Source organism: Budorcas taxicolor, chromosome X (genome assembly GCF_023091745.1).
Source record: "Budorcas taxicolor isolate Tak-1 chromosome X, Takin1.1, whole genome shotgun sequence".
Taxonomy (NCBI): Eukaryota; Metazoa; Chordata; class Mammalia; order Artiodactyla; family Bovidae; genus Budorcas; species Budorcas taxicolor.
The window spans coordinates 86,812,640-86,825,115 of record NC_068935.1 but is presented as its reverse complement, the minus strand read 5'-3'; the positions used below and the strand labels follow the sequence as shown (position 1 = coordinate 86,825,115).

At 43.0% G+C, this 12,476-nt stretch overlaps 1 protein-coding gene across 1 annotated transcript; it reads right to left on the bottom strand.

Moving 5' to 3' along the window:
* Positions 1-493: 493 nt before the first annotated feature.
* GLOD5 (glyoxalase domain containing 5) lies at positions 494-11,722 on the bottom strand. The gene is given in 7 exon segments (XM_052662707.1): positions 494-547; positions 948-1,076; positions 3,355-3,510; positions 6,407-6,509; positions 6,511-6,536; positions 10,656-10,724; positions 11,687-11,722. Coding segments are annotated over 7 exon segments (573 nt in total).
* Positions 11,723-12,476: the final 754 nt, after the last annotated feature.

Here is a 12,476-nt window from a genome sequence, read left to right as displayed (position 1 = left end):
TTCCCTGACCATCCTATTACATATTGGAAAATACTTCAGTTTTTTTTTAATCTGTTGCCACTTTCCCAAAGCACCTATCATCCTCCCAACACACTTGATATTTTCCTTACTTAATTTTGTTTCTTTTCTGTCTCTCCCACCAGAATGGCAGCTCCACAAACATAGATAAGCTTATCTCTTCTGTTCAACAATGTCTTTCCAATGCCTGGAACAGGCCCAAGCACACAGTAGGTGTTCAATGTATGTTTATTGATTGACTGAATCAGTAAATGGTAGGGGAAGAGGACAGAAACAGAGAAAATTTGTTCTTGTCCCATCTGTCTCCTCTTGTTTGGAGCAGAACCTCAGCTGAGGTGAGTCTGAACCTACCAGATCCAAATGTAGAAAGTGCCACATTCTGCAGGGCTGAAACCAGCTGAGGTGCTCTAGGAGGAGGCAGTATTATCTGGGCTGGCCCTTGAAGGCCCCATGGGAATTGCAGAGCTCTTGGAGTTCAGTCAAACCAGTTGGGTGGAATAAACATCAGGTAGCACCTGGCTGGAGTGAGCTGAATCAAAAAGGATGAAACGGGTAAGCTCACTGACAAGGAGAAATCTATCAGGGGCCTTGAATCCCAAGCTGATGACCCTGAATTTGGTCCTCAGAGATGTCATACCCCCTGGCCACTGACCCCCAAATAGCTCAGAGACCTTATGTTCTAGAAAAACAGCCATATATAATGCTGAGACAGTAATAATAAAGAGCTCATGTTAACTGAAAGTTATTCATTGCGGCAGCTTGGATAGGGGACTCTCAGACATGTTGGTCCCAAACCCACTTCAGATTGCCCAGCAAAATGCATAAAGTGCCTGAGTCCTCAGTCCTTAGAGGTTTCTCGACCTGGGTGAGGGTTTGCAGGAAGGAAGGGAGGGGTGACATGGCAGGGGATAGAATGGCAGAGAACTAACCTCCATCATGAGGAGATATAGTTGGGACCCCTCAGTCAGGTTTCTGTCAGGGTATTGGAGGTAGATGGACATAATGGGCCCTTTTGCCCCTGTTCTGGGGACTGGACCCTCCTCAATGACATCACAAGTCTGAAGTGGGAGGAGAGAACAAAAATCATTCATTCACAGACCATGTTTGAAACCAAAATTTCATTCTTTACCATGGCCTAGAACACCCCTGTATCTTTCACACTTCATCTCCTACCATTCTCCTCTCCCTCACTCTGTTCCAGCTATGTAACAGCTGTATGACCTCAAGCAGAGTACTGCCGGGGTCCAGCCCCGGTGGATCCAGGGAATTCGAAGGGTGGACGGCGTTGGTGTGAGAAAAACTTATTTATTGATTGATATGAGATTAGATTAGGAAGAAATAGTGTAGTAGGGAGATTAAGTGGAGGAAGAGGGCTGAATAGCTTGGTTTACGCGGAAAGCCAATAAAGTTCCAGACAAGGAGCTTGCACCATCTATGTTGGGCCACCGGCGCTCGCTTGAATATCTAAGGGTGCCACGCCTTAGGCTCCCTTTTGCGTGGGTCTTAACAGCCAGGGCAAGTAAGTAGCCCTGGCGGGCCTCCGCGCCCCAGGTGGAAATTCAGCCTGAAATTAAAGTAAAGAGCAGAGGGAGGGAAAGGGAGAGAAGAAGAAGAGAGAGAGACACGGGGGGAGCCAGATTCCCCAGAAACCAGGCCGAGAGACTAGTTCGAGAAGCTGGTCCGAGAAGCTGGTCCCATCCTTTATTGTTCAGAAGGCCTTCTATACTTTTGATAAAACATGGAGATCAATGGGTAACACAAAATTATGTAGCGTTAGCAGCCCAGACTCTTTCTGTGTATCTTTTTGTATACAAAAGGTCTCAGGTGATTTACATTTTCTTCTGGCCAAGAGGCTTGTTAACTTTTTGGCTCTCTTCCTTAATGAATGTTAATTTTGTTTCCCCTGAAGTGTTTTTCTTTAATCTACATCTCCTTAAAGCGCTGAAGTTACATCTCTATAGAACAAAGGCGCAATGGGTTATAACAAAGAAGGTACTTAACTCAGAGATCTAATGTTGCTAATACCAGGTCTACTACTTGTTTTTCTATATACCAACTATATCTACAAATAAAGGATATGAAAATTTGGCAGCAAGTATTGACTCAACAAATGAAACTTTTAATCAGTCCTATTCTAATGATTTTGACTCCCCGGAAGCCCCTACATTCCTAGGATGTTTTAAGCTTCCTGTGCCTCCTGCGGTCAGGAGGCCTCAAACAATCACATGCACAGCTGTAGGAGTCCTGCAGGCAGGCTAGAAAGCCATCAGAGGGGTTTTGGATTGAAACACTCTTTCAAATGCAGAAGACTAAAGCCCTGAATTGACTTTTCCCAGAGAATGTCGGAAGAGTGGAAAAGCAGAGCACAAAAACCGGCAGATTTTTGTTGGGGTACATGCTTAGGAATTTCCAGAGGGGCCCCTGAAGTCTGAGCATGCCTTGCGTCTGTCTGTCAGCTTCCTTCCTCAGGACCTTGTCACGGGCGGGATTCCTCACACTGGCTCCCGGCAGAGTACCTAACTGCTCAGCACCTCAGTTTCCTCATCCATCAAATGGGGATGATAATGTGCCTAGTAAGTGGCAGAGTCAGAATTCAAACCCAGGCATGTCTGGGCCAAAGTCCATACCCTTAACCCCTGTGCTTTACCCACTTTACTTCCAAGCCAGACTTTTTCACTGATATTTTCCAAAAGAGTCCAGGTCAATTTGCACAAAATATATTTAATACCTCAATCTTTGTTCCCCAAAAGGAGAACCAATGTCCCCTTCACATGAAATCATCTTAAGTATTACAAGGATACTAAATTAAATTACAGTGAGTAAAAAAAAAAAATTACAGTGAGTCAGAAATTATTCCCTGTTCAGTCCTCTTTCAATCCTTCTGATTATACCAAGAAGAAAGTGTCTGGTGGATGCGAAGTCCTTGATACCTCTCTAACCAACCTAACTTTGTCAAGCCCAGAGACTGGGGGAAGCAGAAGTGGCTAGAATCTAATGACACAGTGATGCTTTTACAGCTGTTTGTTTTTTTAATTGCCTCCCCTTTATGCCAAGATATGATGGATTTCCACTTACTTGGTTGAACATTTTCTTTTTACACAAATGTGTTTATATAAATAGAGTTTAGGTATACTGTTTTCCGTAAGGGTGATATAAAGTTTTCTTTTAAAATACATTTGTTTATGGGGAAAATTATGTCCATGATAATGAGTAAACAATGGTGTGCAAACCTTATATGGATGTGATGAAACCTGTTATGTCTGAAGTTTGAGTCATGCTTCTGTTTTCATTGCATCTGTAGCAGCTTTCTCAAAAGAAGATGGAAGTTTGACTCACCTTGAGGCACTGGACCATTTCCTCCAAATGCATCTTTGTGATCGGGCATATACCCAGGGAGCCGGGGACCAGGTGAGTGGCTTTGGATTCAAATTCCTTTCCCACCTCGTGGAGGTTAAATTTCTGGTCTCCAAAACACAATGCTTTCTGGTCTCCCTATATGGGGGAAGAAAACAACCTGGAACTAAACCTCCAAGGTGAGTGTGAGGCACAGCCCCCTATCTACCCCAACAAGGTTAAAAAAAGAAATAGAACAAGGCTTTGATGAAAAATAGCCACTTGGTACCCACTCTTATCTTGTTCCCTAGAGGCATATGCTTTCAATGTGTGTATGTGTTTCTTCTGGAAATTATTTCCATACCTCCAAATAATATGTTGATACTATCCATGGCAGAGACTATAATCTGCCTGCTTTATATAAATTTCTCCCCTTTTTCTTTTAAACACAACCCAAGTTTTAGTGGGGTCTATTGTGCACCCAGCTTTAAAAACCTGCATTTCCCAGCATTCATTGCTGGGCAGCCATGGAAGGCTGGACAATGAAATGTTAGCAGAGGCTCTGAGCCATGCTTCTGAAAACCTTCCCACCCCACTGAGCTGACGCTTTTTGCCTGCTCATTTCCTCCTTTCAGCCACTGCCCACACCCTGCCTGCCTACCTCTAGACTGATTGTTGAATGAGAGAAAGAGAAAACTCTATTTTATTTAGCCCACTTAGCTTAACCCAGTTAAGTTTTCTCCCACATGCCTCCAAACACAGTCCCTAACTGACATGCCACTATTTCTTGATTTGGCAATTTCAGACATTTTCTATCTTTTTCCTGCTATGATAAATGAGAATTTAGCTCATCCACAATACTACCCCTCCCAATAGTATTATGTCATCAGTTTTAGCTCCTCTTTTGATTCCTTTACAATTTAAAAATAACCCACTTGCACCTTAATGTTTTGATGGATGAACATAGTATCTCATTGACCCAAGAGATACCCAAGTATCTCTTCATCTTGCCTCTTTCTCCTGTGCCTGTCAACTTCTGCCATTTTTATTTATTTATGTATTTAATGGCAAAATATTTTAATTTTTCATAAAACTATTTCCCCCACTCCATAGACACCACACAGAAAAGAATCTGTATGCATGTGTTCTGGTTGAGCCGGAGGATGAGACTTCTTCCATTAAAAAAAAAATCACTTTTATACTCCCTTGATATGACCATGGCTGATACTACATTCATTCTATCAGAAAATGACTTTATTTCACTTGAATGATAGTTCAGCTGAGTATAGAACTTGAGATTGTAGGTTATTTTCCCATAGCCTTTTATATGTGGCTTCATTGTCTTCCTGAATCTGGTATTGCTGATAAGACGTCTGATGTTAATCTGTTTTCATTTCTTTTAGATATGATGCATCCACCCTCCACTCTTGCAGCTTTTAAGACTTTTCTTGATCCTAGATGTACTAAAATTTCACTCCAGTGTGTCCAGATACCAAGGGCTGAGGCTTCATATGCCTGTTATTGTTGATGCATGCAAGGCCCTTCTCTAGTTTTATTTGTATACTTAATCTCTTTATCTCCAGTCTTCATTCCTGTCCCCAACATAGGCAATGATTATAATGTGTTTGATGTTCATTCTTTGGTTTTCATAAGTTATTGTAAAAGGTGTATTATTGTTTTATGTGTGTATGTTATAAGTGGTATTGTGCTATGGACATGATTTGGCTTTGCCATTTTTCATTCAGCATGATCTTTTTAAGACCCGTCCATCTTGCTGTGTATAAATCCAGTCTGATACTGCATAATTCTATTTTTATGCATGACATTCGATGTTGGAGCTTCCCAGGTGGTGCTAGTAGTAAAGAATCCATCTGGAAGTTCAGGAGATCCAAGAGACTCGGGTCCAATCCCTGAGTTGGGAAGATCTCCTGGAGTAGGAAATGGCACCCTACTCCAATATTCTTGTCTGGAGAATTCTATGGGCAGAGGGGCCTGGCGGGCTACAGTCCATAGGGTTGTAGAGTTGGACACAACTGAGAGACCAAGCACACAGCATAGAGCACACATTCCATGTTAATTTTACATTTTTTTTACTCTGTTTGCCATTCATGGGCCCTTTCCATTGAAGGCAATCAGTGTCTCTGCATCTCCCACATTGGGAGTTGTTCCAAATTCTCAAGGATTGTATTCAATCTCTGGAAACCTTTTTACCTTGGATCCGTTTTTCTTGGGGACATTCGTTTTCCTGACCCAAACTGGACTGATTGTGTTCTAGGTATCTTTCTGGATCTTCCTCTTAGAATCCACTGTTTCCTGACTTTGATGTCTTATTCCTGGATTAATCACTCATTTTGATAACATATTCTCAAGTAATTTTGAAAGCAAGTAGGCCAAGTTTCTGAGTCTTTTTCTTAATATGTCTAAGAATGTTTTATTATACACCCACCTTGATTAATAATTTGTCTGGTCATAGACATAGGTTGAAATGTTTTCCCTCAGAATCTTGAAGTTGTTATTCTGTTGTCTTAATATGTCTTAATATGTCTAAGAATGTTTTATTCTACACCCACCTTGATTAATAATTTGTCTGGTCATAGACATAGGTTGAAATGTTTTCCCTCAGAATCTTGAAGTTGTTATTCTGTTGTCTTCTGGTCTCTGACTCTTGGGAAATCTGAAGTCTACATTTCCTTTTCCTCTGTAGTTGAACTACTTTTTAACCTCTCTGAAAACTTCTAGGAGCTTTGTATTTATTTTGATGTTCTATAATTTCTTAGGAACATATCTAGGTGTAAACATGCTGGATACTCAGTCAACTCTCCATATAAGGACTGGAAAGATCTCTCACATTATTCTGTGGTTATTTCCTCCCTCCCTTCCCTCCCTTTATTCACTGAATAGTGAAGTCCCACTGTTCAGAGTTTGGAATCTCCTCCACTGGTCCTTTTTAAATTTTTAAATTGTGTGTGTGTGTTTTGGAGTTTTAGGCTACTTTTTAAAATAGTATAATCAAATTTTACCCCAGCTGCAGTTTGGAATTTGGGGAAGTTGTTACCTCAAAAGTCATGACCTCCATGCCCAGGATCTTGGAATAAAACATAGTGGTGTCTTTGAGTCTCTTTACTGTCATCACAATGTGGTCAAGTCTATGGATAAAAAGGGGTCCGACTGTTGTCCCTCCATGACTAAAAAAAGAAAAAAAAAAGAGTCAAAAGAGACCACACTGCCACTGGTCACACCCATGTTTCCTGTGTTTCCTTCTCCCCACTTCCCCTCACCTCCCCAGTGACTATACTTCCTTCTACCCCCATTCCAAGGGGAAAGTCCTGGGAGGAATCTTCAGTACTTATTGCTCATGTGTGGGTTCACAAGAGTCCATGTGTCTGCCATGACCACCCTCCACTGTTTTCTTATTCTTTTCCTCCTTCCAGAGGGATAGAGGTGAAGATAGGAGTGAAGTGAAAGTCACTCAGTGGTGTCCGACTCTTGCGACCCCATGGACTGTAGCCTGCAAGGTTCCTCTATCTATGGGATTCTCCAGGCAAGAATACTGGAGTGGGTTGCTATTTCCTTCTCCAAAGGTGATCAACTTAAGTCAGGTTTAAATCCCTTATGAGTTTACCGATGGCATTTTGTTGATGCTGATCACCACAATTCTTTCTCTGAACTACCATACTACAATGCCCTGTAATTTTTTTTTTAAAGGAGGTGCGTGTTTAAAAATGGACTCATTTGTTGGTTTTTTAAGACAATTCCACATAATGTTACTAGTGGGCTAATGATGGAATTCAGCTTGCCGCCCCCCAGGCCACTCTTCAAAACAAGCTGCTTTATAGAACAAGGGAGAGTTTGGTTTTTGGAAGACAGGAGAGTTGAGACCAAAAACCAAACTCTCCCTTGTTTTCCCAGAGCTGAAATTCATCTCTTTTATAAGAAATAATAAGAACAGAGGAGGCCCACTTCCATGAGTATAAGCCCTTTATTGGCCAACTTAAAACTCAGTCCCTTCCTTTATCACTCCACAGTTAATCACAGAGGACAGGACAAGAAGGGAGCATCTCAGATGCAGTGATGTTTCTGGGCATGTGTGCCTACAGATCAGCACTGACACCTAGGGGGAGGGCACACCACCCACCACTCATTTCCTGCCTTCAGCACACCTCCCACCAGATCTTTCTCTTGATTGGAGTTTGTTAGTAATTTGTATATTTACATTACATCTGCTACAGGATTATAAGATGCCTATGCACCATAAATTGCAGAGTATAGTGGTTAAAAAAATACATTGCGGAGCCAGACTGATATTTACTTGCTATCTGGGCCAAGAGAGTTTGGTTTCCATTTCTGGAAAATGGGTATGATTTTTTTATGTGTTTTATAGAACTGTTGTGAACAGCTTAAAAAAAAAAAGTTGGGAGAAGTTCCCTGGTGGTCCAGTGGTTAGGACTTGGTGCTCTCACTGCCAGGGGCCCGGGTTTGGCTCCTGGTTGGGGAACTAATATCCCACAAGCTGGGCAGTATGGCCAAAAATAAAAAAATATTACAACAATGCCTGACAGCAAGTGCTATAAGAATTGATGATGATGATGTTGTGGTCATCTTGTTAAAATCCAGACTCTCCGTACTGTGACCCTCAATCTTTGCAACCTATTTATTTATTTATTTTCACTGCATCAGTTCTTAGTTATGGCACTTGGGATCCTTCGTTGTGGCTCATGGGCTCCAGAGTACATGGGCTCTGTAGTTGAGGCGCCTGGGCGTAGTTGCCCTGCTGGCATGTGGGATCTTAGTTCCCCCATCAAGAATTGAACCTGTGTCCCCGCATTGCAAGGCAGATCCTCAAGCACTGGACCATCAGGGAAGTCCCCTCATTCATTGCTCTTGGATTCCAAGCCACATTGTCCTTTTGCCTGTTCCTCATAAGGGCCATCCTTGAACCTTTAGCCTTGGGGCCTTTTGCACATGCTAGTATCTGTCTCCCTGATTAGAATATAAGCTTCATAAGCATAGAAATTTCTGTTTTGTTCCCCACTGTGTCCCAAACAGCTAGCAGATGTTCTATAATATTTGTTCAATTAATGAATATCTACTATAATAATTGGACTTCCCTGGTGGCTCAGATGGTAAAGCGTCTGTCTACAATGTGGAAGACCCGGATTCGATCCCTGGGTCGGGAAGATCCCCTGGAGAAGGAAATGGCAATCCACTTCAGTACTATTGCCTGGAAAATCCCATGAACAGAGGAGCCTGGTAGGCTACAGTCCATGGGGTCGGAGAGTCAGACACGACTGAGCAATTTTACTTCACTTCACTACAATAATTAGACCCAGTGCCTGGCACAAAGTCTGGCTTCTGTTCTATTCTGCTGTGTTCAATTCCATTTGAAACCATTACATTAAAAAAACCCATTACATTTTAAACAGTTGCTTTCACTTGAGCCCCAGCTTAAAAAAAAATACTGTGCTTTTCTATTTTCATGAGTGAAGGAGGCATTAGAAAAGTTCTTGAGTTCTGCTGTCCTCATGGATACAGAGTATCCATATGAACACAGAAGCCCTAGAACTGGGGAAATGATTGCCATTTGAGCTTCATTGAAACTAATGTTCTATGTATTAAAAATTTTATTAACCTTTTAATGTCTGTAGGATTGATAATAGCACTCCCCTTTCAGTCCTGATATTGGTATTTTATGTTTTTTCTCTTATTGAGAAAACAGAATTTACTAATAGTTTCTTAATCTGTTCAAAGAACCAATTTTTGACATTAATTTTCTCTGTTGTATGTTCCCCATTTCCCAAGTTTCTGCTCTCTTTATAATTTCCTTAATTCCACTTTCTCAGGGTTCAATTTGCTGTTCCTTTGCCAGACTCCTGATATGGAAGCTGAGGTACTTGATTTTCAAGTTTTTACATCTATACACATTTAGAGCTATAGATTTTTCCCTGAGCACTGCTTTAAATTGCTTTAGCCACATCCCCCAAATCTGATAAGTATTTGGAAATCAACTCAACTAACTCCTTCCATTATCCGATGCCCTACCAGCTCACATTCACTCCCCAATTCTGCTTTGCAGACGTGGAGCTCCATCCTTGCAAATTCAAGGATAAGCAAAGCTGGCTCTCTTGAGGAACTGGAAGAAGGCCCATGTGGCTTGGAATCCGAGAGTGAGTGAGACCGGAAGAGGGGAAGGCCAGGCAAGATCATGCAGGGTTTCGAGATGAGGTTAGGGAGGCTGGTTTTAAAAAACATGACTGAAGAAAAATGCACAACCTAAAAGTTGTTGAGTTATGTAATATTTCAGGACTTGACTGAGGACAATAGCCCAGGAGACAGCTGCTCAGATAGCTCTGAGGAGCTGCTCCAGATAGGTAAGAGAGGACTCTAGATATTCTGGAATTTTTGCTGAAAAAAAATAAACCCATATAGTCAAACATCAAAATATTACTGCTAATCACAAAAAGCAGCCTTCTCAAGTTAATGATTTTAGCACTTTTCTATGTATAAGAGGATGCAAGAGTCTGGGCTCATTGAAATCTTTTCTCAGGTATGCATCTTAACTACCTAGGGCCAGTATACTTAACTACCTAGGGTATTTCTCCTAAATGCCCCCAGGGCGCATTGTTGGGAGGCAGCTGCAGTGGCTGCTGGCATGAGTCTGGGCAACATTCATTGTTTACTTGGAACAGCAGGCGCCATTCCCTTTCTACAAGCAACACACTTAAGCTTACTATGTGTCAAGCTCTGTTCTAAGCACTGCATAAAGCATAATCCACTTTTTTTCTCACAACCAAATATATGTCTATATGTATATTATATATGTAAATATATAAAAACTAGAATGTCCAAAATACTATAGCCTCCCTCTGGCCTCCTCCACAGGGACAGCTTCTATCTTCCTACAAAGTCCTTTTCAAGGTTTCCTTCGGGGTGCCAGTGGCCCTTGGAATTCTTTTAGCAAACCTCAAAAGCAGCGCTCTTTCCTGGCCGCTCCCTGTCCCGCTCCACCCCAATGGCCCTGGCTGAACCGGCTCCTGGAGCCGCCCCTAGGGGGCGGAGCTGAGCTGCTGCCCACTCCTGCAGACCTGCTGACAGTCTGCTGTGTGTTAGAGCAGGGGCTTTCTATGTCCCTCTGCTGCCCTCTGCTTGTCTTTGAAAGAGGAAAGAAGAAGGAAGAGGGTGGGGAAATGGATGAAAGCACACTGGGACAGCCACAGAAGGGAAGCAGGTTGCCAGGCCCAGCTGGGAACTCTCAGCCTTACTGCCAGTACCTGTGCCCCAAGACCCCCGGGGGCCACCCCATTCACCTTCTTCTCCAAAGTCCAACTCCACATCCTGGCTGGCAGCCTGGAGTGCAGATGGCGCAGTGTGGTAGGCTAAGTGTCTTTGCCCCAGCCTCCAGACAGCCCTCTGGCTCAATGCCTGCAGATCAAGGGGCAGGAATGGGAGGGCCACTGACTAGGGACTGCAGGTGTTGACAGAGGTAGACGGTGCAAGTACAAGGACTCTGACAAAAAACACAGGGCCTGGAAAGTGAAAGCCTAAGGTGTCTTAGCCAGCTCAGGCCACCATAATATAGTACTATAGACAGGGTAGCTGAAACAGTAATTTATTTTCTTACCATTCTGGAGGCCAGAAGTCCAAGACCAGAGTGCTAGTATGGTTGGGTTCTGGTAACATTTCTCTTCCTGGCTTGCAGATGGCCACCTTCTTGCCAGGTCCTCACATGGCAGAGAGAAAGAACAAACTTTCTAATGTCTTCTTTTTTAAAAAGCTCCCTGACCAGGTACAGAACCCATAGCCCCTGCAATGGAAGTGCAGAATCTTCACTGCTGGACTGCCAGGGAAGTCCCTCTGGTGTCTTCTTATACAGGTACTAATGCCATCTTGAGGGTTTTACCCTCATGACTTCATCTAACCATAATACCTTCCTAAAGCCCCTAATATATCACATTGGGGGCCTCAACACATGGATTTGGGGAGGGAGACACAAACATTCAGTCCACAATTAAGGATTACTTTGTAATCACATAGAAAAACTACCCATCCTGAAGTTTGGGGAGGACCTTTATTCTAGGGTGTGAGATCTTTGATCTGTTTAGAGTGTGTCTCCCAAGTGTGAGATCTTTGATCTGTTTGGGAGTTTATGTCCGGCATATGAAGTTAGGAACAGTCTGAGTTAGAGTATAACTACACTAATTTATAATGGATCTGTTTCCAAGCCAAGATCTCAAAGCTATTAAATGTTCTCTGTCCCAGGGTGTGAGTTTATGAATGCTTTTGGGGTGTGAGCTCTGAAGTCCTCCCCTTCCCACCCCTTTCTCAACCCCATCCTCACCCTCCACTGCTGAGAGGGAACATTCATCAGCCCCATTGCTGTTCACCTTACCCTGAGCTGAGTGCCCTTTCTCTTGTTAATGACCTGTCCAGCCCCTGGGGCGTGTAAGTTTTAGATTCTTGTACCTAGACACACCCTAGATACCCACTCAGACAGACACACAAATGCTTTGTGCTGTGCATATTGGTTTTGCTTAAGATTTTCCTTTATGAAGAATTACACATGAATATAGGTTTGTATGGGCTTCCCACTGGAGAAGGAAATGGCAATCCACTCCAGTACTATTGCCTGGAAAATCCCATGGACAGAGGAGCTTAGTAGGCTACAGTCCGTGGGGTCGCAAAGAGTCGGACACGACTGAGCGACTTCACTAGTCACTAGTCACTATGGGCTTCCCAGGTAGCACTAGTGCTACAGATCACACCTGCCGATGCAGGAGACAAAAGAGATGCAGTTTCGATCTTTGGGTTGGGAAGATCCCCTGGAGGAGGAAATGGCAACCCATTCTAGTATTCTTGCCTGGAGAATCCCATGGACAGAGGAGCCTGGTGGGCTATAGTTCATGGGGTTGCAAAGAGTTGGACATGACTGAAGAGAGTTAGTACACAGCCCACATAGGTTTGTATAAAAGGTTCCAAGAGTACATCCAGTATATGAACTATACTGGTGATCCCCAGTTCCACTCTCCAAAAATGACCACTGAAGTCAGTTTATAGTGTTTCCTTATACACACACACACACACACACACACACACACGCAGAGTCACCATAACCATCTCCCACCTGCTTT